This window comes from Malurus melanocephalus, unplaced genomic scaffold (assembly GCF_030028575.1).
Source record: "Malurus melanocephalus ecotype Western Australia unplaced genomic scaffold, MMel_1.1 scaffold_75, whole genome shotgun sequence".
In the NCBI taxonomy this organism is placed as follows: Eukaryota; Metazoa; Chordata; class Aves; order Passeriformes; family Maluridae; genus Malurus; species Malurus melanocephalus.
In genome coordinates, this window is record NW_026623307.1 from 2,313,223 (window position 1) to 2,340,717 (window position 27,495).

Genomic DNA, 27,495 nt, shown 5'->3' on the forward strand with positions numbered 1-27,495 from the left:
ATCCCCTCTGTTCCCCATTCCCACCTGTCCCAATCCCCTCTGTTCCCCATTCCCACCTGTCCCAATCCCCTCTGTTCCCCATTCCCACCTGTCCCGATCTCCCCTCAGCCGCCTCCGGTGTCGCCCCGGCAACCGCGGCCTCTCCCCCGCGCCGCACCGCCTCCCGCGCACGTGACCGTTCTCAGCCAATCGCCGCCCGGGGCCGCGCGTCACGTGGCGGGAGCGTGTCCGGCTGTGGGGCGGACAGCGCCCCCTGTCGGGCGGCGGGCGGAGCTGTAGAGCCCCGCGTCGGGTCCGAGCCCTCAGGCGGCTCCGGGAGGGTTTGGGGTCAGTTCAGGTGTTTAAATGACGAACTGCCTTCACAAAGGCTCTTGGGCCGGCCAAAAGCCTTCTCACTCGGAAGTTTCGTTTGAAGCGTCCCCGATTGTTTGAAAGAGATGTCGGGGAGCGAGGGCGGAGCTTTGCTGGGACCGAACCCGGCGGGAAGAGGCGGAGCCCCAGCCCTGACACGGCCGGGAYGAGCCACGCCAGGAACACACGTGTCCGACAAATCCTTACCTGATAAAAGCCTCACGGGAGGATTGGCCAAGCCGCTTATCCAGTCTTCATCCCTTTTTCAATTAACAGTGCTAATAAGAGCTGTGTGGGATGTGAGCTTTGCTTGATGGTATTTTTTTTGTTCTTTTTCTCCTCACATTCTTGCAGAATTTCTCCTCCAGTGAGCAGGCAAGGCTACTGTGCCTTGTGTCATGCTCCTGGGATGCTTGGGGAGGGACAATTTTTCAGGGACGTGCTGCCCAAGGAGGGAGCATCCACCTATTGGCCATCACCTGGTCTAAGGTCAGGAAGATGCAAAGTTTGTGCCTCAAACCTGAAAAGCAGAACTCCACTGTCGGTGTATCTAAGGGAGGACATTCACCATCACCGGGGACATCACCCCAGCTCCACAGTTTAGGTTTCCTTGGGGCAGATGTCACCGCCATCACTGCCAGGGGCTGAGCATTCCTGGGCTGGGCCACTGGCTCTGCCAGCTGCAGATCCCAGACTGGATCATAACCTGCTGCGTAATTTGAAAAGAGAAGGCTTTTCTCTGTATCCAACTGGAATATTTTGCAGGAAATTTCTTGCAGTAGCCTTTCCAAGTGGTTGCATGAAAAACAAGCAAGCAGGGAAGAGAGGAACATTTTTCAGAGCTTAAACATCCTGTTATTTTCTATGTCAAGCTTCAGCTCTTAGTTGCCAAAATAGGTTTTGGTTTGGATTTTCAATAAATACTTTGAAGAAGCTTTTGGGCRATAAATAAATAAGTTATTTGAGATTTTAGGTGATGACACGTTATTGTTGGTTAGGTTGGAGCACAGACTGGCTCCTACTGGGACTGGCCAGGGGACAGAGGAGTTTGCTTGGGCCAGTGTCCTGTGCTGAGGCAGCTGAGATGCTGCTGACATACTGAATTACACAGCAATGCTTCCCCAGGGCCCTCTGCACGGAAAACCAAGGCAATGGAATTGCAAAACCTCTCTGCTCTSCCCAGCATCAGGCTGCCAAAAAGCTGCTTTGTCTGCCTAGGATGGGGCTTGTTTGGCTGCTTGTTTGCCTCAGGTTTCAGCTCGTCTGCCTCTCCCCAGGAGATTCAATGAGCCTGTGCCAGGCTATTTATATCCCCCCACTTCAGTAATTTCCTGTCAAAGACCTGACCAGGAGAGGCACAGCAGGACTTTGATTTTGTGCCTTGGGATTCATAAAGGAGGTGCAGGGTGAACTCAGCTCTCCTTGAGATCCAGAAACCTCTTGGCCTGCTCAGTGCTGAGCAGGGAAGGAGAAGGGACTGGTGGGTCCCAAAAAAACTCCTTTCAGCTCCACTGCAAAACAGTGAGGCAATCTCCCAGGCACTTGCAGTCCAGTGCTGAAGGAACCAGAGCATTCTTGTCCCTGCAKGACTTTGCAGATGAGGACAGAAGCATTCAGGGCTCAGCCAATTCCCCTACCATGTCAGCTGCCCCATGTGTCTCAAGTGCCTCCCTGGAAAGGAGATGCTGCTTTCTCCAACCTCTGCAAAACCTTCTTGCTGCTGCCACCACCCTGGTGCAGAACAAGGGAGTCCTCCAGCACTTCCTCTGTTCCTTCATCCCAACAAAACAGCTCATGGTGCCTTTCCAAAAGAGATCACCCTTCAGAGATTCCCTACAAGAAAGAGCTGACATCTAGGGGAGAGATGGACTGTTTTTTTTTGAGGCTGAGGGTGCCTCTGTGTGGATTGACATCAGCTCAGTGCCCTGGGCCCAAAAGGGGCCCCAGCTGGACTTTCTGGCATGTGCTCACCTGACGCATGGATCATTAAACTCCCAACCAAGGCAAATACCCATGTGTGAGAGGGCTGGTTTGCATAACAGCAAAGAATTCCAGCCAGAAATGGCAGAGGGATGAGAGAAAGGAAGAGCTAGAGATGCTCCATTTAAAAAAAAAAAAAAGAATACTGAGAAAAGAGTCTGGGAACTGGGTGCATGGAAACAACAGGATAGAGAGATTCATCCTCAGGAGAAATAGCAAGACTTACTGCCCTCATCACACCAGCACAGCTTTGTTGCTGCCACCAACACAGGCCAATGGCCACCTACCCAACCACTCGGGACAAATTGCAAAACCTCCAGGCCTTCAAGAGGAGCAAGCAGTAGGTTTCATCTGCGAAGGAGCCCATAAACTCTGCTGTCCAATGCAGATGTTTCCAGCAAATTATTTTCAGCTACTTCTTGTCCATCTCTGAACCCCAGATTTTATGCTTAAGCTAAAAATAAAAAGATGATGTGAAGTTAAAGTAAACAGAGAATTTGCCCAGCCCTGCAGGAGCTATCTCAGTTCCTCCTCTGGGAGGGCATGGTGGGGAAACAAAAAGTTAATCCATCTTGGTTCTCATTGACATGGAATGGAAAACAATGAAATGGGAGAACCACCCTAAAACTGAGAACAAAGGCACTGCACCAATATTTCAGGTCCTTTTTCCTTCACTCTGAAGGGGAAAAATTTGCTCCATGCTTCATCCCTTGCAGGTTATCTTGGGAGGAACAATGTCCCCATAATTCCTGCYGACAATTAACCTTGCCTGTGCAGCCATTCTTCCCCGGGTCACCAGAGCAGCTATTTATACCCTTGGCCAGGGATGCTGTTGCCACCAAACCCCTGTCCTTMCCCTTAGCCAAGGCAGTGGGCAGCAAGCCCAAGGGTGTCCCCCAAGCACMCTGCCCTGCTCCCCAGGACCTGCCTCACCTGGACCCTTACAGTGCAGACCCTCCAGTGCCCATTTTCTGSTCATGCTCTGCAAACACAAAAATACACATTGTTTAACCAAAYCCTGTCAGGCAGCAGGGTCCATCAAACTGAGTGCACAGGGTTGGGATGTCTGGGATTATGGTCTCAAGGATCTCTGATAAACTGATCTCTGAAGGGCTTGGGCAGAAACAGGATCTGCCTCAACCTCATTGGGATATGTGGGTAACACTCATGGCTCACCTGAGCACCTGCACAAGTATTTGTTCTGAGCAAAACCCAGAGCTTTAGCTGCACAGCCAATGCCAGGAACTGGAGTACGGACCTCGAAATGARATTCTGGACCTGGGCTGCTGCCATTTGCCCACACAGAACAAGATTTCAGAGGCCAAGACAAGCAAATTCCAGAGGGTGGGACAGCATCTACTCCTGAGACACAGAGTATGGGCCAGACTAATCCCACAAGTGCTGGAGAAACACATTAAACCAGGTCTGCCCAACCAGTTACTTTCACTGAGGGAGCAAAAATTCTTGCTTCCACATGAAAACACCCTGGGGAAAGATCAGCACCCTTGGGTGAAGGCCTTCAGGCCCATTAGTGCCACCAGAGGTTACAAGCAAACACCACAAGCCTTGCACAGTCCCAAAACGTCCATGATTRCCAACTCTCCCATCCTGCCACTGCTGCAGGGTCAAAGTGGCCCCAGAGCTGGGCTGAAAACCCAATCCATCACCAACACCAAGAGCAAGGGAAGAGCCTGGGGCAGGCTGGCATCTGGCAGGGGTGAGGGTGGAGGGTGCTCCAGCTGCCAGGATGCAGGAGATAAATGACCAACATCATMATCATTATCAGCGGTGCCCATCCTTTGCATTTAAAGGCGAGGAGGAAGAGCTTTGCCTGGCCCTGGAAGGGAGGRGAGAGATAGGGAGGGTCACACTGCTGTGATGGGGAGAGGTGACAGAATGAGACCATTGAGTGCCTGCAGGGGAGGAACAGCAGTGCTGGGGGCTGTAGGGCTGTCAGCCCCCTCCCTGAAAACCCCTCGCCTTGGGAGCTTTACCTCCAACATCTCCATCACCACTTCAGTCCCCAGAACGGTGCCAAGCAGGGGGCTTGCACCCAAATTAAAGCATGTAAAGGGGAGGCTAAGGCAATGTCCAGGGCCTCCTGGAGGGACTCTTTGATCTGTCAGACCAGCATGCTTAGAAGTGATTTAATTCTCACCAGGGTTAATTGAGATGAAACCCATTAGTCAGGAGGGACAGAAGCACACTTCCTGTCACCCCGGCCTCTCCCTCTGGCAAAGACAGGAGTATTAGGTCAATTAGYCCCTGGCAAACAATCAGGGTGGCTCCCTGTGCAGCATCCCCAGACAAGCCCAGGAGAGCAGCACTTCCTCAGAAATCAGCACTAATGAGTCACTAAGGCTAAATGACATTATTTGAAGCACAAAGCCAGTCCTGCAGTTATTGGCCTCATCTGCCTGAGGGAAACTGGTAAGAYACCTTAGCATGGGGGCAGGATCCCACAGCTTTCCAGAGCCTTCTCAGAAGTTTTCTAGCACCTTTCCAGAAGATTTCTGGACATTTCCTGGCCACTCCCTTGATGTTTTTCTAATCTTTCTGGAGGTTTCCTGTTCTATCTCCACAACATTCCTAGAGCTTTACTGGAACCCTSTTAGGGCTATATAAGTCTCTTCACATGTTTTTGACACTCACAGGTTGGTCATTTCCAAATTTTCCAAGGGGCATCCTGGCAATTGAGCAAAGCTCAGCACCTCATTCAAGCACCGTGACACCTCAAGTGGTCAAGAGSAGCACCTTCAGGAGCCTGATTAGTAAACAGAAGAATTACATAGAGATTAGGAACACAAGCTCTCAAAAGCACCCTGTATGAGCATTTTAGTCCTGTCTGGAATCTTTTGAGCAGTGTCCTGAGAGAAAACAGCATGAGTTACATGTGTCTCACTGAGCCACACACCAGCATGCTCCCATCCAAGGAGGAAWAAACAGCAGCTGGGGAGAAAGGCAGAACACTGGATGCTTTTCTGAGTGTTCTCAACCCTAAGCCACACTTCGCACATGTGCTAACAGAGTGGAGAAAAAACACAATGGGTRACAGAGATGGGGAAGTGAGGACAGGCTCATTCCCTCCTGGTGTCCCCAGCCTGGCACACATGGCGTTTTTCTTCCACAGCCACCAAAATCTCTATAACTCTGTCTGCCTGTGAATAACCTTACCTCATGGCCCCAGAGTAGCAGCTCTGAAATCAGTTTGGGACTGAGGTTTTTACATTTGCTTGTGCTAAGGGAGCTCTGGGGAAACAYCACTGCCAGAGGCAGGAGAGATCTTAGAGGCACAAGAGGATCATTTAGCACAAGAATCAGGACGCCTCCATGGTGCCCCAGGCAGTACCCAGTGGCTCAGTGGGAACTGCTCTGCATATACAGACTTACAGCCTCACTGAGAATCTGCAGCAAGCATCAGGTATATTTTGGTTACCCTGAAAAATCTGTTACAATATGAAAAGCGCAGCCAAAAGTCCCACTTAAACTCCCCCTTAGCTAATGATGCACATCAGTGTGACAACTTACATGTCTGAGTCCACCCCATCTAGGCCTGAAATGTAACCAGCTGCCTGCTCGTATCAGCAATTTTGCTCACATTTGGTGAAAGCAGTGAAAGCACACACAAAAAGGGTTTCTGTGAAACAAGGAGAAACATGTCCCTATTTCTCCGTCATTAGCACCCAGAGCCCTTTTTTAACATTTGGGGAGAGTGAAAGTTGCTAGGCTTCCTTTCTTTTTAAGCATCGAGTTTTCTGTCAAGAGTTTTTAATATATTTATTTGAAAACAAGGTTTTGTGAAAGAGTACACTAAATAGCATATATCTGTTTTTCAGCCATAAAACACGGACTATCAGCTTTAGCTCAGCACAGATTGGGGCAGCATGCACTGAACATCAGATCTCARTAGGAAGGTCTTCATGTCTGTCTTTCTGATATCAAGCATAGTGTCTTCTTTAGATGACATGACCCTGGAGGAGAGAGAGAGAAATCAGAAAATCAAATGTATTTAACTAAGGCTTCTTGTAGTTGGCTCCACACACTCACCCGAGCCTGTCACTGACGCAACATTTATAGTTTTYAGCAAGGAGTTTGTTTTCCTGCCATCCACCAATTCAAGTGCATAATCTTTGCTTGTGGGAGCCCTGAGACATGCCAGCCCATATTTGGAAATAAAGCAACTGGATTTCTGCCTCTCAGTGAGAAACTTGCACATCCATTCAGGCACTTTAACCAAAGAACCTGAGAACTGCACCATTTATTGCCTGGAACAGATCTACCAGTATCGTTRTATAGGGCTCAGAGAGCACCACAGGGCCCATGACTGGAATGTCTTTAAATTCTGCTAAGAACTGCTGGGAAGACAAGACTACTCCAGAAAGCAGAGCAGTAGTTCTCTTTTGACAAATACTTGCACCCTAAGGTCAAGTAGATAACAGCTTGGTTATGTAAACTAGTTGGCCCTCTGGGACCATCTTTCAGGAGCTGACTAGCCCCCATGACCCCTGCACTGCTYTCTGCCCAGCCAGGCTCTACTCAAGAGCTGTGAAGCCTGCCAGCTTAGAGACCAGATCTAGATCCAGGGTCAGGKCTGATGCAGAGGAGTGGATCTGAGAACTTCTCGTAAGCTGCCAAACTCTTAAAATTAGCAAAGAGCGTTTTTCTGAATCTGACACTGAAGCTGTTGAAAGAGCTAAACCAAGAGTGCTGTGTAGTGGTAACTGCTTCAGTTTGTACAAAGTGGCTTTTTCCTCACTGGGATTAATAGAGGTGACTCTGCACACTACACTGTACCTCAGGTCTTAATCATCAATGTATTCAAAGGGCTCTGGTGGTTCAGGTTCTTGCTCCTCTTCCTCGATCTTCGGACCGTGAGCTGCCACGGGTTCAACCAGCTCCTCCATATCCTCACTGGTGTCCTTCAGGATGATGATGCCTCCGATAGAAAGCTGCAAAACAAGTGCAATGAACATTTAGAGCTGCTTGCCTCTGCCTCACAGTGGAGTGTTTGTGACAGAGAGTCTATGAGAGCCATGTGAGACTCCTCAGCAGGAATGAGTTTCAGAGAGCAAAGCATGAGACACCTGGATCTCTGTTTGGTAAGGACATAGAACAGGCAGAGCCTATCCAGGCTACCTTGCATATTTCCGCTATCTAGTCTCAGTTCAATAAAAAGTGACATCTGGATTCACAGCTTTACGCCAGTCCCAGTCTGGGGCTTTCCACATGAAAACTAATTGAACTGTAATTGCTTTATAAGGCTCATCTTTTCAGGTTTACAATGCTTAGTGAAGCCTCTCTGTGTAGCTTTCTCCCAGGAGATTCTCTGAAAAAGAGACTAATCTGATCACCAGCTTCCACTGAGCGAGGAATCCCATTAGCAGAACCTCACAAAAACAAAGTGGAATWAATTACAAAGATCACAACCAAACATCTTGGCAGGCTGAAGCACCTCCGGGAGTGAAACACAAGGCGCAAAGAGGCAGTGCTGTGTCACGCCTGGCTGGAATCAGGGCTTTGGCCACAGCAGGATTTCAGGTTATAAACAGCATTTCAAAGAGATCTTTTACTCTGGCATTCCTCAAAGCAGAGCAAAGGTCCAGAACGGCTCCGTTCCAAGATGCTCCCTGGTTACACACCCTAATCCGAGCAAAAACTGCACTGTTCTGTTCTCTTCAAAGCCTATTTATGGGGCTTTAAGGCAGGAAACTGAACTCCTCCACCAAGGACTCAACTTCTTTTGAAACTAAGGCAAACAGCCATGTATGTCCACATTTCAGTGAGCAGACRCTTACTGGAACACACAGCAGATCTTCCCAATCCAAACTACAGTTGGGTCACTTCTTTTTAAAGAGTAGAAACTRAAAAACCCCTCCACAGCTTTGCTAAAGGAGATGTTTCAAAAGGGAACAGTGCACCGAGAATTCCAATGTGCTGATGGAATTCCASGAAATCCATTTATTAAAAACATTACTATTTTTTCCTGGAAAAAGATATTACTACTCCTGAACACCATTTTCCCATGCATAATCCTGGAAATGCGGTAAATCATGGGTGTTATTCCTGGAACAAAAGTAGAGGRCAGAAGACTTTGACTCAGGAGATTTACAGTTCAGGAGAGAGCTTATCAGCTTGGCAATATGTCTGAGCATCCCACAGAGGAGTTAGTTACCCCTTGGTCTTAGTTCTAAAAGACCTTCTTCATTTTCCATCTGACAATCACATATTCTCTATTCTCTATGTTAACAGGAGCTGAAGGCACTTTTCTAAGGCAGATTTGACTCACTAGACGTATGCTCAAAGAAAAAAACCCCTCCATTTAGGTATAAATCCCACTCCAGAAAAGTCCTAATGTATTTCACTGCTTGGACAGTAACCCTTTGCAACCTATTGTAAAGATCATGGCTTGGTCTTTATGTTCTCAAAGCAATGAGCAYGTCTGATTGGTTTCCATGCTGCACATTTGACATATGTACAAGAAGAAAGAAAAAGCAGCATTAGCATGGTGAAATGGTCCGTAGCAGCTCTGACTTTCCCCAACTAGAACTGTATGTAATCATTTGGAGAGAGGGACATTAAAAATGGAAATAAGAAAACAGCAAAGCTGCAAATCTCTGCAACACATTCCAGTGCTGCACCAGCTGTGAGTTCTCATGTACACACAGAACTTCTGGGCCCTCACACTCAAGCCCAAGCATTGGGAATGCTCTGCCAAGCACAGAGACTGGGAAGGTGACACTTACTGGTTTGAAAGGCTGGTACCGGCAGCTCTCTGTCATAGTGAGAACTTTGAGCTGAGCAGGCATGACTCTGGCTGGGTTGTCCAAAAGCTGGAAGTTGGGTTCAGGCTCTTTTTTCTTTTCTTTTTCATCCTTTTTTTCATTCTCATCCTGTGGCGGGAGAAGAGAAGATCAACAYGATTTTAGCTGTAACCTCTAACCTTTCACAGCTGAGCAGGGTAAGGTACAGAGCAGGGTAAGGTACAGTCAGGCAGCAAGTCCAAAGTGAGAACCATTGGTTGGTGAGAAACCATTCTTCTGCTGAGGAACATGCTAATACTTATCTATCAGCGGGCACAGAAAATGCCAGCATGGATTTAAGTGCTCTCAACAAGGCAATGCCTCACTCTCAACTGCAGATGAAAGCAAGTTCAGCRAGAGGTGGCAGTGGAACAGTTTAACCTCTGCTTTCTCTTTCTCATACCTTTTCTGTAAACTCACTCACCAGTTTTTGTCACAACTGAAGATTCTTTAATATCATCACTGAGCATGTGAAAATTGCCAAAAGCTGCCTTGTATTTTTGCAGCTATAAAGCTGTAAYTGACATTTCACACTACTGGTAGTGACAACAGCTCACCCAAAACAATTTGACGTCAGCAACTCCCTAGGGAATAGCAGTGAATCCCTCCTTTACCAATGACTCAGCAGCTGGAGGCAAAAAGCAGAAGGAAAAAAACCAGCATCCTTCACATACTTAAGAAGGTGGATCATGTTTTCCCTCTTGCTCAGGAACATTTAAGTAGCAAACAAAAAAAAATGCAGAAAAGATGGGAACAGCCAATAGGAAACTATCAGGAACACCACTAAATGCATGGCACGTCCTGTAACAGCAGACAGGACTTTCCCTGGCACAGCAGCTGCTCGTTGCTGTGCAGATCCSTTGGATTACCAGTCATATAACAAGCATAAGAGAAAAACAGGAAAGCAATGACACCTCTAAAACATTAGGACAATGGCAAAACACTCAAACACAGCAGGTGGCAGCAAGCTCCCTTTTTACTATCCTTGTTTTTCTGCTTGATTCAGCCAAGGCAACTTTTCAAACATCTGGACACACATACAGACACAACATGTGAACCCCTGCTAATATATTGCTCCCTCTCAACGCCTGCACTTAACTGTAGGTTGTAGCAATTTTAGAAGAAATATGCATCTGTTCAGCACATTTTTCTTAGTACAYAGAACTGCAGAATAATAGAACAATTCAAAGAAAAGGCAATGTTTGATGACAAGGAAACTTGACAAAGGAAAGGAAAACCAAAACCCAGATATTTTATCTTGCTTGCATGAGATTATTAATTTTCTGGGCCAGCTGCATGACATTCAGTGCCTGCAACATGGCCACACCTATGTAGGTCTAGGAAGGTTATTTTACACATAGACCTTGGATCTTATGCATCTTACTTGCATTTATGAGCAGGGCACAAAAGAAAGGATCTTTTGTCAGTACTGCGAGAATTTTAGCTGCCATATGCTTTTCAAATTACAGCAACCATCAAAAATWAATTTCTCCATTCCTCAGCTTGCTCCAGTATTATTCATTATTCACAGATGACRATGACAACTTCAGTGGCAGGTCTATGAGATGAAAGAAATCATCAGAGGACCAAAGCAATCACCATAACTATTGAGCAGCATATGGAACCTGTGCTCAAACCTCAGCTGGTTCTGAGCTGGGTATGGATATGTTTGGCATTATGAYAGATGGGCAAAGCACATAAGAGACTGCTGCCACAAAGGTGAACGTTTCAAAATAGGAGGTTAAGCATGTGCAAAACCAGAAAGTATAAACTCTTCAGTGCTGTCAAGGTGAGTTAGATATGATCAAGCAACTGCTATCATACTGACTTCTTTTTAAAAGGTCAGAGGTCCCAAGGATGTGAAACTACTAAGACCTTTAGTAGTAAGAAAATTACATGGATAAGAGATAAAATTCCCCTGGGTCTAAAAGCAGCAGGTAATGAAATAATACTGATAAGGTTCAGGCAGTTAAAGGCACATAAACTTGTCAAAACAAGCTTTTGCCTTTAAGGAAGTCAGTTACTTAATAACACTGAGGAAGATTTATTTCTCAGAAATAACAGATTCAAAATTAATAGTGTATCTTGCTTTTAACAAACACATACACAGAGTAAAGGTGCTACCCAGAGTCTGCAGCAATGTGTGTCAGTGCTTTRCTCAGAACAGAGTGGCAAGAGGACAGAGATAACTGGGTCCCAGTTTTCATGACACACCTTCCACATTTATAAGGGTGGGGGGAAGAAGACATTTAAGTTACAATGTGTGAACCCACCACTTCCATCTTTTCCTCTTCCTTCTTCTCTTTCTCCTTTTCCTTTTCTTTCTTCTTGGCTTTTGCAGTGATGGACAGCACAGCAGTGGAAACCTGGATATGGCAACAAATGAGGTATTCAGTGTGACCCAACACCATATACTGASCTTCAGCCCCCCAGGCTGGAGTCTTTTGGGAACAAATGGCAGCAGCTGAAAGGGTCAGGGGGCAGCAGTATTTGTCATRTTGCTGGTGAGAATAAATGTGGGCTCTTGGCACATTTTAACTTTTGGYCAGGGAAGTTTAAAGAGAAAAGATTTGTCCAATTCACATCCTATTCAAAGGAAAGAAAGYAGCTATGAGCAGTGAGCTTTGCCTTTCACCAGAGTTAATTTCTGAATTCCTTCATGGTTTGGGAATCTGTCCTGTCCAGCATTCAATTCTGGTAAAATGTTTTACAGTTTTCACACCATGTCATTTATCAGCATGAYATGCCTGAGGTCTTCACTGCCGCAATTGCTCCCTAAGGGCTGCTCTGCCTGCTGTCATGCTCTGCTCAACAGCTTTTACCATCCTGTGCCAGGAGACAAATTACTTCCACTATTGTCCCACTWGTGACCCCACAGGCCTCATCTTCTCCTTTTCAATACCAAGATATTCTCAGAGCCACACTCACCTTTTTGCAATCCATGGAGCTGACAGCTATTATCCTAGCGCATGGGCCCACTGCTCCTTCCATATGGGACYATTTGAGAAGTGTCCCATCTAATATTCTCAACAGTTGCACTGGAGCCCAAGYCAGAGACAAGGACCCTGCTGTGCTGCACGCTGCACATACAAGTCAGTAGAGCATGGAAAGCAGGGGTTTTATTCTATACTTTTGCAAGGTTGCAGCAATTCAGTAGCACAGCACTCATAGGCCACAATCAGCAACAGTCCCAGGCACAGCAGGAAAATTCACCTAGAATTCTCTTTCAGAGACGACAGCATCTGCCAATTTTTCCTTCGCTCTTTAGATTTTCTGGTAGTACCACCAAAGTCAATGTTTATACTAGGAGGGAGAAGGGGTTAGACTTTACACAGAAAACAAGCTCAAATACCTTTTCTTTCTCCTTTTCCTTTGGTACCTCAAGAGGTGGGGGGTAGGCAAATGTGGACGGCTTACAGTTGGACTTRTACTGGACTTTTGGCATCTAAGACGAAGAGTTTAAAACAATGTTAGAAATTAGGAAAGCAGGGGAAAAATYCACAGCAGAATAATTACTTTAGCTTCATTTTCCTTCCAGCAGAGACAAACACAGATCCTCTAAAGTGTACAAGCTTCCCCTTCTCCCTCTCCGGAAGCTGAGAAGCTGTTATCAGTGGCAGCAGTTCAACTAGAACAATGTTATTTAATTATTCTATAATTTGACTCTGGCAAGCTCTCCTAGCCCTCTCCATACACTCCATCCTATTCACACCATGCTTTGTTTTCATTGCTTCGAAGCTTTTGTGGTTTTGATGTTGTTGCTGTGTCTGTGTGTGTCAACACAGAATTGGTTTAAGATCTAAGTGAAGATCTGCTCTGTCAGTGCACGCAAGGGCAAGCCAAGCTCTGTCTGACATTCCCTTCCTGCCAAAGGACTGTACATTTGGGGGTGAATTACTGGTGTCACACACTYTCTTATTCTTGGCTACTAAAGCAAGGCTAGAAAGCATCTTTTGACAGTCAACCCAAGCTCTTAAACAAACACCCCCATGCTGCCACATCCATAAGCTTTATTGTGGAATTTCCTAGCTGAATTCTTAGCACAGCAGACCCAGCATGGCACACAGCTTCAGGGGCTGTACTACAGCTGACAGCTGGAAGAACAGATGCATAAGAGAAGTGCAGTACCCATGGCTGCTCAGTTTAATGTTTACTCCCCAAGGAATCCAAACAAATCCTCTTTTCCCACTGCTAGCTTTCCTAGGGGAGAACATGACATAATTCATCTGGGAGGCCAGGGAGACAACATGCTTTTTCAAAAAATAACCCTGACCTTCAGGAGTGATAATGGGGTGTTCTCTGCTCAAATACTCTGAATAAAGTTCCCGTCTTTTTAAGCTACTTTGAAGTAAAGAGGTCAGTATCTGCTCTCTACATTTTTCTTGTCCCCATTTCCACCACCAGCACTGCAATTTAAGCCTGTTTTTCAGATTTCTTTCAGTTAGAGCCCTTTTTAGGCACAAAAAAGTTGAAAACATGCAAAGAAAACCAACAAATCCATGCACATGGCTTGCAGACCCCTTGAGACTTCCAAGCAGCTTTTCAGTGTCCCTTCTCCTTGTTACATACCTTAAGATCCTTGTTAAGGCCAATGACACAGGTTGGGGTGAACGCCAGYGACAAGAAGTGTGACAGGGGGAACCAGAACCAAAACTGGGTGAAGACCAGAACTCCCACCACAGAAGGCATGTGAGTATGTCCTGTCCTCGACTGCAGTGAAATGGTTACGTTATGGCCCCCTGCAAGGAATCACAAATGGAATAAGCTAGGGAGTGAATTCCTGGGTACTCCACAAAGGCACCTGAGCAATGTATCTCAAACAGCTGCTCAGTAAAACAGACATACAGCACTGTAGACCAAACTACTCTACAGTATCCAAATACAATCAGAGAATACAGCCCTTTCACACTCATTTTGCCAGGTTACAGTTTAGACAGGAGTACAGGAAATGTGAGTGGAGAAAAAGGCAAACCTTTGCTATAGGCAGTTTTAAAACACAGCACATAAATGATCCCCAAGACAAGACTCAGGAGAAATACAGTACATATTCAGCAGAGCATATAGAAACTTTCCTTTCTGTGACTGCCTCCCTGAACTATCAGTTACTCGAAGAAACATGCCTAGGTTTTTATCCTACACCATCTCAGGAGAAAAAAATGTAAAYATAAGCAACTTCAGAAGTTGTTTCTAGATGTTATCAATCTAGGCTGCACAGAGACAAGCTCCTKCAGTCTTTGCAGCAAAATTACATCTCTGCCAGACAACCAAGTCTTAGATTTGTACTTACAAAGCAGAGACCAAAACAACTTCATATGCTGATGCAGTACAGAAACATCMAGCAAGAAACAAAACTGAAAGATTGGACTTGCAGACAGAGTGAGAAAGTGTTAATGTGRTCTTCTGTCTTCTGATGAATGCAGTGAATTGAGTTGAAGAGGGCACCAAGCAAACCATTACCACTGACAAGACCAGGAGCAGGGARGTTAACTGTCGTGGCAAAGTCAGAGCACTTTGTAGCTAAAAATCCCAAACTGGAATAGCTTTTCCCTGCCTCGCACAGCCAGCACCTCAGCAGGGCCAGGTAGCAATGGAGCTGTCTGAGTCTTAAGGACAAACACAATTATCATTTGCWGCCAAAAYGAATGAAAGCTCTGACTGAAGCAGKATTGTCATCTTRGGTATCTGTCAGRGTYAGTCCCAGGAGAGGCAGTGGAAGGTGCCTCCTGTAGGGTGCTCTGAATACATTCTATCTCCTTCCTCTTCCTTTTGTGGTAGCAATAGATCTCAGTGAATGTTGCACAAGCAGCTTAACTGSACTTCATCAAACTTTCACACTTTGATTTTCATAATTTTAACCTTTATAATTACCCAATCTCTGGAATTTTCTGAATGAGTAATAGATTTCATATTCAAAAGATGCCATCATGCTACTTCTTTCCGCTGTTTTATACTCACAAACAGCCCACCCTCACTCCCAGGATTTTGCAGGGAGCAGAAAAGGTGAGGAGACATAATACTGCACAATTGTGATTTATCTTCATGATTAAATAGCAGCCCTGGCTGTATGGAAGGGAACACATTCCAGATCCTTGGCTGGATGAATAAAAGCTGTGACATGATGCTTGGGAAAAAAAATTCAAAACCCACAAAAGATAAACACTCAGGGATCCTTGGGTAGGACTATAAGGTCCATCTCCCAAAATACACACTTTGTGGCTAAGATAGAGTGTCTACTTATTTCTTTTTTTATTAAAGTAAAAATGTAGCTGCTGGGGCTTATCMATTAGGCAATGACCAAATCCTTCAKTTCCAMTTCAGTGCCCTCAAGGTACACCCTCCTTCCATGAAACTACCAGCAAAAATGACTGCCTCATTGTCAGAGCAAAAATCCCACCTCTAGTGCATCATTTACCACTCATGTACTGGAAATCTTGCACATTTAATCAAACCCTGCCATTGGAAGAGAATTGGACTTTTCTCCTCCCCCCACAAAAAAAAAGACCCAACAAAAAACTAACTTCAATTGCCCCAACTGTGGCAGATAACACAAAGAACCATTTCCTCCTGGTAGTGATAATTAAATTCTATAACTCATTTTTCAGATAAATACTTCCAGTTGTATAGGAAGGATAAAAAGAATTTGTTCTTTTAGGAGGCTCTAATGAAAATAGCAATAGGTTAAGAAAAGGAGTTCACAGCCTTCCCTGAGTCTCTCAGCAAGAAATAAAGAGGTTAAAGTTGGCACAAATTCCCATGTAGTTTATTAAAACTGGATGTTTCTGGTTTCCAAGTCATTATACAACACATGAGTGACACAGGAAGCAAATAAGGTTTTAGTTGCATTTTTATGATTTAATCTTTAGGGTCAGAATTCAAAACAGGTCTGTACTGCTGAGAGAAAAATCCTGGAGCCAGCTAGTCTCTGGCTTCCCAGCAACAGAGTATGAGTACAGGAATGACCAAAATTATTCTAACAGTCTTGTGCCAAGAACATTGCTCAGCCTGAGCTCCAGGAGGGGCACCCAGGAGGCAAGAAGATGGTCCCTGTTTTCTCTCTGAGCAGCCCTGGTCACCTGTGACAGAGCAGCCTGACAGTCCCATGCCCACCAGGACAACTTTTTAAACCTGTTTCCATGCAGAYAGGTGCAGGCATTCTTCTCCCCCAGCACACAGGCTGGAGATGCAGAGATTTCATACACACACTGTCACCATCTCTCACGGTGCTGTGCCTAAACCACACCACAGGACAAATTCTGGGGCACTTTTGCTTAGGGACTTCAGGAGTAACCTTGATCTCAGAGTACAGGAAAAACAGCTTGTTTCTGCCTCACAGGGAAGGAGGTGCATGGCAAGAGAAGGCCACAGCACAAGAGACCAGATGGGAGAAATTGTGTTTGAAAACTAGAAAAAGGATGCCATTGACAGACAGCACTGTACAAGTGTTCCCTCAGCAGAAGGGAAAGTACAAAACATTGTCTGTCCTCTTTGCTTTCAGAAACCTTCCTTAACGGGCCCTGCAAATCAGCCCTTGTGAAATGCTCGTGGCTTTAGAGAATCCCATCTCTGACTCAACATTTAGTCATTAACAATCATGAAATTATCTTTTCTATGCTAGAAAAAGGTAACAGTAGTCTGTGAAACTAACTGGGTCTTCTGAACAAACACTCATCAGTTAACTGTGCTTCCTCCTTTGTGCAACCTCTTTTAATAATCATGAAAGTAGCAAAAAATAGTTATTAAAGACATATATACATAAACTTTTGTATGATTTTTTAAAACTGGTTTAACAGAAAAAGAAAAATATGAGAACTGGATACCACATGATTTCTGAATTTCTGGAGCAGGCGATGATTTAGAAAAATAAAGAAGCAAGCTGTCATGCTATAATAAATCAACACTCAAAATAGACTTAGGGCAAGTTTAAGAAATTCTGACATGAATTTAACTGTTTGGGGAATTACCTGCATCCAAAATGCCTTGTGCCAGGATTGCTCCAAACTTTGCCATAACATCATCATGCTTATCATTGATCACTTTGGAATAGAGCTGCCTGAACTGGCTGACCTGGATAAAAATAATAATAATAAAAAAAAAAAGAGAGATTATAAAACTGACTGCATGAGTCAAATATTCCATCTTTAATGGAAGCATCCTCTGTTTCTGCATCCTATGACATTTGCATTTTCAACTGCTTTAGTCACTGGTGTTACAAGTCATCCCATCAATAATTAATTACAGAGATTTTCCCCACTTGAAGATATCCACGTACTGATCCAATTCCTACTGCTGAAAACATCCAACTTATTCCATTCTTCCTGTACAATATTTCTTCTGTATYGATAATGCCCCTGTGGTACATCATCTGCAAACTTTGTTACTGCACTCTTACCTTTTAAGTGACAGTCATTGAAGAAAATATTTAATAAAGTAACAGTTTATGCCAYGGTATGCCCACCACAGTATCTTAATACACAGTAAAGGAAACTGCTAAATCTTTGCTTGTATTATCATCATTGCCTTGAAGAGCTTCATCTGTCATTGGTTCACCAAGTGTTGAAGAGACATCCAGCAATATCTATGGCTTTACCACAAATTAATAACTTACGTCTTTTAATATATGCAATGGAGCAACAGTATTGTTCAAGTATAATTTTTATAGCTGGAAAAGCAGAGCAGAAACTCCCGATCTGAAATCCAGTCAAAACCTGGGAAGCTGAATTACACCTACAGCATGTCTGCAAGAGCATTTCTTATTTCTTTTTCAGATTAATTTTAATCCAGACACCCATGTGAAGTTTTATTTTCTTTTTTCTTTCTTTGTGTTTACATACTATGCYTTCATTTGACATTCTCAAAAGCAAAGGAGGTATTTTTGAATAGAGTTCTTCTAAGATGTCTTYAACAAGTTTCCCCCCACTACTGGCCCACTTTGTGCCCGGTATTCCAAGTCCTCTACCTACATCTGCAGCCACAGAGGAAAAGACAAACGTTTAGCTCAGGGCAGCAGGRCCAGACACTGCCACCAGAGACACAGAGCAGTTCCTAGAAGTGCAAATGCAATTAAAGTTTCCAAGTATAAAACCTTAATACCACACATTCCCCAGACATTTCTCACATCCAAAGAGCTCGTGCTCTACAGGGACATCAGTGACCTTTGCTCAGTGACAAGTATCTGAAGAAAGATCCTAYGAGGCCAAGCTTCAACACTACCATTAGGGAGGGGCTTTGGCACAGCCTCTGATGTTCCCARAGCCTGACTGTACTTGGGAAAGAGGTTTAAACACTGACCAAGACACTCAGGACAGCACCCAGCAAACTGCTGGTCCCCATCCATGCAGGACACTGAGCTCCAGAGCTGTGCCAAGGGTGGCCAGCATAGAGCAGCAGAGCAGCCTTCAGGCATCACTCCTACCACATGTGGTCTAGGGGAATCTCAAAGCATTGCAGAAAGCTTTCACACCTGTGAAAAAACATCCATTCATACATCTGAGTCAGGGACGTGAGAACTGTGCTGAGAATAACATTTTGTAAAACTGGGATTCATCAAGGTGGAAAATAAATATTGAAACAGAAYGAAGAGCTGTCTKAGGGGATAAATCACACTGCAAGGGTTTCTCAGCAAGGCACAAGATGAGATTCTCCATTAAAAGCACATCAGAGCCATGAGGTAATCCTGCAGCCAAGGTAATGCTAGCAATGAATTTCACCACATTTCACATGTGAATTTTTGACCAAAGGCAGTAMGAAGTTGAGCCCAGATCTTTGAGAGATTGTATCCAATATCTGGGATGGAAATGAAAGACAGAGATTGTCTCTCCAACCCACAAGCATTATACCCAAGWGCTGCAGCACTGCTTGGCAGCCCTGCACACCCAGAGACACTTCTGAGTAAGAACATTTGCTTTTCTGCAAAAGGGTTTTCAATGCAGGGTAACTCAACACACCACTCAAAACACAGGTATCCTAAATGAACAGACACTCCCTAGGTGACATCTTTCCTGCCTTCACTCTTTCAGCCAGTAACCCAGTGCTCCTACTTGTCACCTCAACTCATTCAGCACTGATGGCATCTAACCTGATTAAGCCATTTTGTGATACCAAAAGACATTAACATTCATATAAGCACATCATGTCCTGCTAAGCAGAACTGCATTAAAATAACTCTGTTTCACTCCAATGGACAGTCTCACTACCAGGAAGCACCAGAACAACAGAAGTAGCAAAKCTGAACAAAACAACAATTCCCTGGAAGCGCAGGATGCATTTTTTAGAACTGCCAGGGGAAACAGCAGCTATTTCCACTTTTCAGCCAAAGTCCAACAATTTGTGTACTAATATTAGTTCTCTACTCATCAATTCCTTTTCGTGTTAACATGCTTTTAGTTATTAGACCCCCAAAGGAGGTGACTTAAATTTCCTTGCAATTATTAAAACTAAGAAAAAGGAGTAACATAAATTATCAGGGTAGCCACACAGGCAGATGTATGGCAGTGAGATACTGCACACACACTGTCAGGGTTTATTCTGGATATACAGACCAAACTCTGCTTTTGCTTCACTCSCTTTATGATTTTTCAAGCTCTCACAATTTTTATTTATAAAAGCTTACATTGAGGTTTACATGTTCAATATAAATGGTTTGCTTCTCTTATGTAGTGCCATATCAAGAGCGTTCTGCGTTTAGATAAATCCTGCATACYTGTGCATCATGAGCCAGTCCTGGAAAATGCACTAAGTGTGCCCTTTTCAGTTTAAAGTCAAYGGAAGAAAATCGTTCTATGAAAGAGTGGGAAACTGCTCAGCCWCAGGCAAACCCAGACCAAAGGATTGAGACCAAAGGTCTCAACACTCAATGCATTAGAGRCCCACACACTTGTTCAGGCTGCTCCTACAAAGCAAACACTTCACAGGAATGGGAATTTTGACTGGATCAGGTCCTCACTGAAAACACTCCTTGCTGCTGGGCAAAGCCTGCTTTGGCAGCTCTGGCTGCACAGTGGTTCAGGAAGGTATTATCCTCACATGCAGCCACCCCTCCATCTCTTTGGATAAAGTGCTGGGGAACTTACCTCCTACAAAATGGAGCAAGATGCYAATAGACAGCTATTTCTTAAGCATCTGAAGCAAAATCTGCCAGAGTTTGCCTAGTAAAGCCCTCTAATCTGCTGTTACTTTTCCTTCAAACCACAGCAACAAGCACAACCCAAATTGCTGACTAAGTTTATATAATATGCTATGAAACACACAAGCTTTGTTTCTCCCTTGAAATCTTCAAGCATTTCAAAAAATTTACAGCATTGGGAAATGCTGCCACAAGAAATTTATTTGGGCAACTTCCAGGAGGAACACTAAAATATAGACAGTGACTCATTTCATCTTTCTAACAAAACACCCACCCTATTCTGATAATTAGTGCTGGCCAAAATGACATGGCACTGAGTTCAAATGCAGCCAAACACAGAACCTTGGAAACAGTGAGGAAACAACACAAACTTTAAGATATGAGAACGAGCACCATTTCCTATCACAAACACAAAGGGCTGTTATTTATTGGGCTGTTTACCACTTCTCCCTCCACCAGTGAATATTCATGCACATGAAGCCCAGAAGATTGTCAAGAACAAAATTTTATAAACAGTTAAATACAGGAAATACTGGCAGGTGATGTGCACAATGCTTTTGCAAAATGCTCTTAAGAGCATCTTCACATCTTAAAAGGCCAATATGATTGAAACAAGATGGAGAAAAAGGCCAGTATGGCTGAAGGAGGGTGGAGGAAAAGGCTTGACGTTGTTTATTATTTTCTCATTTTGCCAAGATGACTATCCTAACACAAAACCAGGAATTGAATTTACTTTTTCAAGTAGCTCAATGTGTAGTTTGTCTCCAAAACTGCTGACTTAATTGCCCTGCAGGTCACAAGCACATAATGAAGTTGTCATTGATTTCTGGTATGATGACCTCATCACATCTGTAATTTAAGATTCCATTTCACAAAATAAACTTGTTAATATTTTATATCTGGCACTAATAACGTTCTTAAATGTATCAACAGAGGTCAGGAAAAATCATGTTGGCTGCACTTGGAGGAATTGTTTCAACTCCACAGAGACCGAACTACCTTCACTCAAAACCTGCTACCCTTTTTTGGCCCTTAAGCAACTTGCAAGTTCAAGGGGCATCCATGTAATCACAATTCTTTATTTCACAATTCTTTATTTAAACTCTTTATTTAACTTTAAACTCTTTGCATTATTCATTTAAACAAAGAGGGAGCAGAACAAAGAAGAGGACAAACACAAAGGAAAGATCACAGTGAAGGTAATTCAAAGGCATACATCTACCTTTTCTCACAATAAAAATGGCTTTTTTTAAACCAAAATACTTTGATTCTTAAATCTCTGTTTATTCAGAAATGCATTTCAGCATTGCAATGCTCAGCTCTCAAAACTCTGATGGCATTTTATTCCCCAAAAAATCTAAAACTATTTAAGGAAGATTGTTTGCTAGTATCTTCACCACAAATGATCAACAGAGAATTGAAAGTATTTCTAACCCAAAGCTCAAAAATAGGAAGTTTACTGAAAAAAAAATATAAAATCCAAGAACAGACAAAACTGAGCAGCAATGACAGGAAGCTGGCCAGGTAATCATCACACTCCTCTTCCTAGATGCTTATTCAGCAATGCAAATACCCACTTCCATTAAGTCAGACCTTCTGGCACAGTGTCCAGCATGTCACTCAGGAATCTAATCAGATCAAAATATGTCTCTGCAATCCAAAAATGGCTCCTTTTCTGAACTCCACCCTTTCACATCAGAGTTGAGTMATTTTTTTTTCAGACTGGCAGAGAGCTCCAGAAAGCGTTTCCCATGGATAATAAATAACTTAATTGGCARCATATCCCTCAAAATATTCCTTTTACTTTTGAGTAAGAAACCATAACATTAYAACTAACTTTTAGGGTACTAATTTGTCCAGCATCAGAGGAACACAGAATGATTAAGCCTGRTCTCCTATATTGAGGCCTGGCATTCTAGTCACCTGACCAAGGAATAAACAATAAAAACAACAAATAATTTCTTTCCATAGAGAAATAATTCAACTTCATATTATAGAGACTTTATATCTTGGAAGATGAAGGGATCCCACAAAAGTCTAGTGTTCTGCACTGCCTTGTTTAAGTGAACTACTATTCTTGGTTTATTCACTTGAACTACAATTCTGCTATTATAAACAAAATTCCCAGATTCTGTTCAGTGAAAACTAATGCTTTTCTTCTTCTTCTTTTTTTTTTTTTTTAATAATTCAAAGGAACAAACTGTCTGCCAGCAAATTTTCATGTTCTATGACTTGGAAATACCGAAACACCTGTATTTGTAATTTCCTTCTCTGGCTTTCTCAAGTAAAATTTTCCACTGGATAGAAAAGGTTTTTCCTTCTCCTCCTCCAAGTGCAGCAAAAAAGTGGCTGTTTTTATCACAGTTCCATTTCTAAAATGACATAAAAAAAACAACCCATATACAGCAGATGAGTAGCAAAGTACCAGCTACTACTYTGCCTCAGTGCTCACCAGAGCAGGTGAAATGTGGAACCTGAGAGCTTCTCCTAATGTGGACATTTAGTCTGTACAAATGTTTGCATATCATCACCTGTSACACATTCACAGGGAACCTACACCTAAAAGCTAAACACAGCATATGCAATCCTTCTCATCTTATGAGCAGAAAACTCCATTAAAGAATGTAATTGCTATAAACTCACTAAGCCAGTTCTGACAGTTCTGAAGTTGTTTCACCTGAAAAATGTAAGATTAACTACAAAGTAAACATTGCTCTACCAGGACCTCTATGCATGGTGACCACATCCAAAACTGAGCTCATTATTGTCAAAACCAATGTCTTTACAGTCACTTTCCTATCATTACAAGATGCTTTGAAACCTTTTAAGGAAAAGCATTTATTCTTGCAGTGCCCAGGGTTAGAAGGCTGCCATCCACTTTCCCATCATTCAGAGCGCATGCTCTGATCCAGGCAGGAGTTTCCCACTGCACATTCAGCTCTGGCTCTTTACRAGACATGTGCAGTTTCTTACCAATGCTTATATGCAGCGCCAAGCACCAAAGATTTGGCATCCAAGACAATTTTCCACCTTGCAGGTTGGTATGCGAGGTGTGACACACTACCTTTGGGCAGGTGATCTCAGTCTGCTGGATCATGATAAGAGCAGATGCAATGAGAGCTCCTTGACGCACGTAGTTCACGGGATCATTTGTCATTGGCTCAAGCAAGTTAATTGCTTCCTAAAAAAAGAGAAGAAATAGAGTCACAGAGTTAATACTATTATTTTTAGTATGCCAGGATTCAATACTCCAATGGAAGGTTATCAGATTGATGCTATCAGATATACTTTTAAAAATGTCTTGCCTGTTCTTGGCAAATGAAGGTGAAATCTGTAGATTTTAATTTCTGTAGATTTTAATCTAAAAATAGGGAAGAAGAAAACAAACACTAAAAACAAGTGATGGATGGAACAAGATCTACCTGCAAAAACTGGGCAACAGCTAAACAACAGGTATGAGCAACAGATACATTCATCACATTAGATTCCAGACTCTCGGCCTTACACTTTATTGTTAGAACCTGTAGCATTTAGCGTCATTTAGGTAACCCCTTGTTCAGAGTGCTTTTCTCTGAAGAGCACATATTTAAACTGAGAACATGAGCAAATGCAGTTGAGTGCAGAGTGCAAGAGACTCCCACTTCAACCCCCTCTTGGTGTTATTTCCATCAGGGTGAGRCTTTTAAAAACAAGTTCATTTTATACAGAATGGTTTCAAACCACTTCTAAAATAACATCATGCCTTCACTAAGACTGCTTTTGCCATCTGAGCTATGTTGGAGGCTGCACTTCTTCACCTGAAGGTGACTCATTCACTCTCTGGCAAGCATTCAGCACCATGGATGAAACACCCACTATGACAAAAAGCTGAACATTTTGATCTCCAAAACTGAATATATTTGGGCCTTCAAAACCTGCTAATAGAAGGTCTGGAAGACATGTCTGTGTAATCAGATGGTTTAGGTCATCACACAATGTATCTGGAAATAAAACAAGACTCATTTTTGCGACTAAAAGCATTTCCACTTAAATTAACTTGTCAGATGCAGCAGGTTAAAAATAACTAACTCCTTGATTCCACCTTCCACTTGAGAATAAAGCGACCTGGATAAAAATAGGACTCTCAGTTTGCTTTCAAATCTGCATGCTTTAGCTACTAAAGATGGCAGGCAGTGCACGTCAGCATTCCGTGCTTTTGGCAGCACAGAGACACTTGGGAGCACTCACGCAAAAAGCCACGGACCAAATGTTTAATACGGGAAAAGATGAGACAGATAAGCAAGAGATTTATCAAAGACTCAAAAGCATGACATATTACTTCTGTCTGTGCACCTGTTCTGAAACTACAGTTCTGTACTACTACAGATTATTATACACATGTGGGAGAAGCAGAGGGAGCTTATTCCCAAGTCTACTGGCTGTTTGTTCCAGTGAGTGCACAYTTCCCACAGCAGAAGTGGGAACCCTTCTACTATAAAAAGTCTGTTACCACCTGTGAGAATTAACCTTCACTGATACTCATAAAATGAGAATAAAAATTACTGGTTGTTAATTACACACCTGAAACTACAATAAATTTAACTGAATTTCATTGCATTTGGCTATACTACATGGATCTTTCATGAATCATGTATGACAGGCAAGATGAAAAGAGCTAGAAGTTAAGCAAAAATCCTGCTGTTTTCCTGTCATTGGCTCTCAAAGGACAAAGTATTATTGATTTTGGAGTACTGAAGATACATTTAAATTTCAGTGGCAATTTGACAGAAAGAAAGCTCTAAGAAAAGTTTTGAAGACAAAATTCCAAGAATGTGGCAATAAYGTATAAAAACATTCTTCTGCTTTATCTATTCTGTACTAGCAGGAAAAGAAACTATGTCCAGAACAAGTTAAAGAATTTAAAGTAGTGTAAATGTGTGAGAAATCCATCTGCATGTGTGATGTTTGCACATAAGTGTGTCTATGGCAGGAGGGAGCAGGAACAGTCCTGGCCACAGATGCTTCTTTGCCCTCACCTTGTTTCCAGTGCCTGCACAGCAGATCCCCAAAGCCATGGCAGCCCCATAACGCACGTGGGGATTGTAGCTCTCTGACAGTAAAGAAACCACGCTTGGACATTGTTCAGGAGTTCTAGAGAAAGACAAAAAAAGAATATTGTTTATTATTATTGTTCTTCAAAACATGGTATTGTGCTTCAAAATACGTAGACTTCACTTGGTCCATGCCTGAAAATTTCAAATTGTTCTTCCAAACGGTATGTTTTTGCATTTCTCAAAACTTAACCAGGGGGGGAGGAATAAATGTGTTAAGAGAACAGGGATGTGCACAAATTAATAAACTTTCCTATCATGCAGGTAATCACACAGTTTCCACCACTTTTCAGTGCTTTTTTTCTGCCTTAAAAGATCACCCAGAAAAATAATATATCTCTTGAGGTTGAGGTCTTTATCTCTAGGAATCATTCTGCTGTGACAGGCTTTCCACAAGCAGAGGTTTACACAGAACTAAATTTCCCASCAGCAGACACAAAACCCACCTCCAGTATTCAATCAACCTTCAAGGTTGGTGGGTCCCAAACTCCCTTTTGCAATCACAGCTTCTGCCAACTCCTCCTCACCCCCACCTACTGCTGTAAATCACAGCACGAGAGGAAATGCTGACACAGCACACACTCCAAGCAGGTTATGAGCAACGTCTGCTGCCTCCTTACAGTGTCATACTGTGACTGTTGCTGCCTTTTAAGAGATCTGAAATGGGTTTATATGCTTCACACCTCTCCAGCTGGGAACCAGTGTCCTGCTGGTCATTACAGCAACAGTACTTCCAGCCCAGTGCTGGAACATGGAGAGCCTAAATTTCCCACAGCAAGAAACACATGTTGCTAGTGCAAACAGCTTTGTAAATATTGAATATTTCTGAAGTAGGGCAGAACTCAGAGGTGTTAATATATTAATTTCCTTCCTGTCTTCATGGTCATATTTATCCCTCGTTTAATTCTGATGCCACACAAAACACTTCATAATATCAAACAATGCCAAGTTCAGCATATCCAGTCTCATGACACCATGAACACAAGAGCGACGCAGGAATGCAATTGGCAARTACATGCTCATGAAGAATAAAGATGGAAAATAAACTGTAACTTCATTATATCTGTTTTCAAAGAGAACACCATCTGTCTCTTCACTCCATCTCACTGTCTTGCAGCCCAGACAGACTAGCATTTTAATTGTCACATTCACAAGCCTAGAAGCAGTCTTGCAAGCCATTTACCTCTACTATAAACTAGTAGGYTTCAGACTAAAATGTACACAGGAAAAATCCAAAAGCACCTTTGTTTTAACTTAATTTCTTACATTTGCTATACTGAAAGATGGAGGTTGGAGGGTGGCAGCAGTACCTGTTTGTACACGGGAATTACAGCATCATGTAGGATCATTGTCAAGGCACTCAACAACTCAAGAGAGAGAAAAAGCACTATAAAGTATACTTTAGCAAGGGTTTTAATTAAATGAATAGTWGAATCATGGAAAACAGTAATAAAAAAGATGTTAACCTAGCTCATTCTCTTATTTCATTGTGACTGGGGACAGAAGACATGTTCATATAATGACMCACTCACACTTCAGTCACATTCTACGCATACAGTCAATTAATTTTTACTTTAGCTRTCCCCATTTCAACACTTTCCCATGGTCTCATAACCAGTCCTGAACTCCTCTTTGCATTCCTCTCTCCTACKCCAGCTGATCACAGAYAGGCAGCACCACCACACAGGCTCCAGTCCTCCTCCAGAACTGCTGAAGGGACCTAAAGGCCCCCAGGCTTCAGAAGCTACTCAAAGCCTCAGCAGTAACAGCAGCAAGCACCCAGACCTCCCATCTCACCCCTACTTCCATTTGAATCTTTGCAAAGCATCCACAAGAGGAAAGAATCCCATCTCCCAACATCACCTTACAAATCCCCCACCACCTTCAACAGCAGCAAAAAAAAATCACAAAAAGAAGAGATGATGACAAATGTTAAGAGAGGCTAACAAGCTGGGCAACAGAACAATTCTGTCATACACTATGAGTGAAGMTGACAAACTAAAAGACACATTTAAAATTACCTATCAGTGTCTTGCTCAAATAACAGCTTAGATGCTGACAACATTTTTTTAAAAATGAGCTGATGTGGAGACCAGGAGACACAAATCCTATAATAAATGAGCCCAAGCATTCAGCTACACAGAAGAGTCCA

The 27,495-nt window shown here is 43.2% G+C and overlaps 2 protein-coding genes across 6 annotated transcripts in view; both read right to left on the reverse strand.

Moving 5' to 3' along the window:
* The window catches only part of ARMC9 (armadillo repeat containing 9), a 59,436-nt gene extending 59,283 nt beyond the window's left edge, over positions 1-153 (reverse strand). For all 5 annotated transcript variants that reach the window (XM_057367180.1, XM_057367178.1, XM_057367177.1 and 2 more), the window contains exon 1: positions 89-153. The gene's annotated coding sequence lies outside the window, so the exon portion shown is untranslated. The remainder of the gene's footprint in view (positions 1-88) is intronic.
* Positions 154-5,834: 5,681 nt separating this feature from the next.
* PSMD1 (proteasome 26S subunit, non-ATPase 1) overlaps positions 5,835-27,495 on the reverse strand; it is a 63,536-nt gene continuing 41,875 nt past the window's right edge. Inside the window, exons 17-25 of the mRNA XM_057367183.1 lie at positions 25,269-25,383; positions 23,318-23,434; positions 17,093-17,195; positions 13,701-13,870; positions 12,484-12,576; positions 11,405-11,497; positions 9,075-9,221; positions 7,126-7,280; positions 5,835-6,302 (exon numbers count right to left, since the gene is read on the reverse strand). Of these exons, the coding sequence (XP_057223166.1) occupies positions 7,134-7,280; positions 9,075-9,221; positions 11,405-11,497; positions 12,484-12,576; positions 13,701-13,870; positions 17,093-17,195; positions 23,318-23,434; positions 25,269-25,383 (985 nt within the window). The 3' untranslated portion in view covers positions 5,835-6,302; positions 7,126-7,133. The remainder of the gene's footprint in view (positions 6,303-7,125; positions 7,281-9,074; positions 9,222-11,404; positions 11,498-12,483; positions 12,577-13,700; positions 13,871-17,092; positions 17,196-23,317; positions 23,435-25,268; positions 25,384-27,495) is intronic.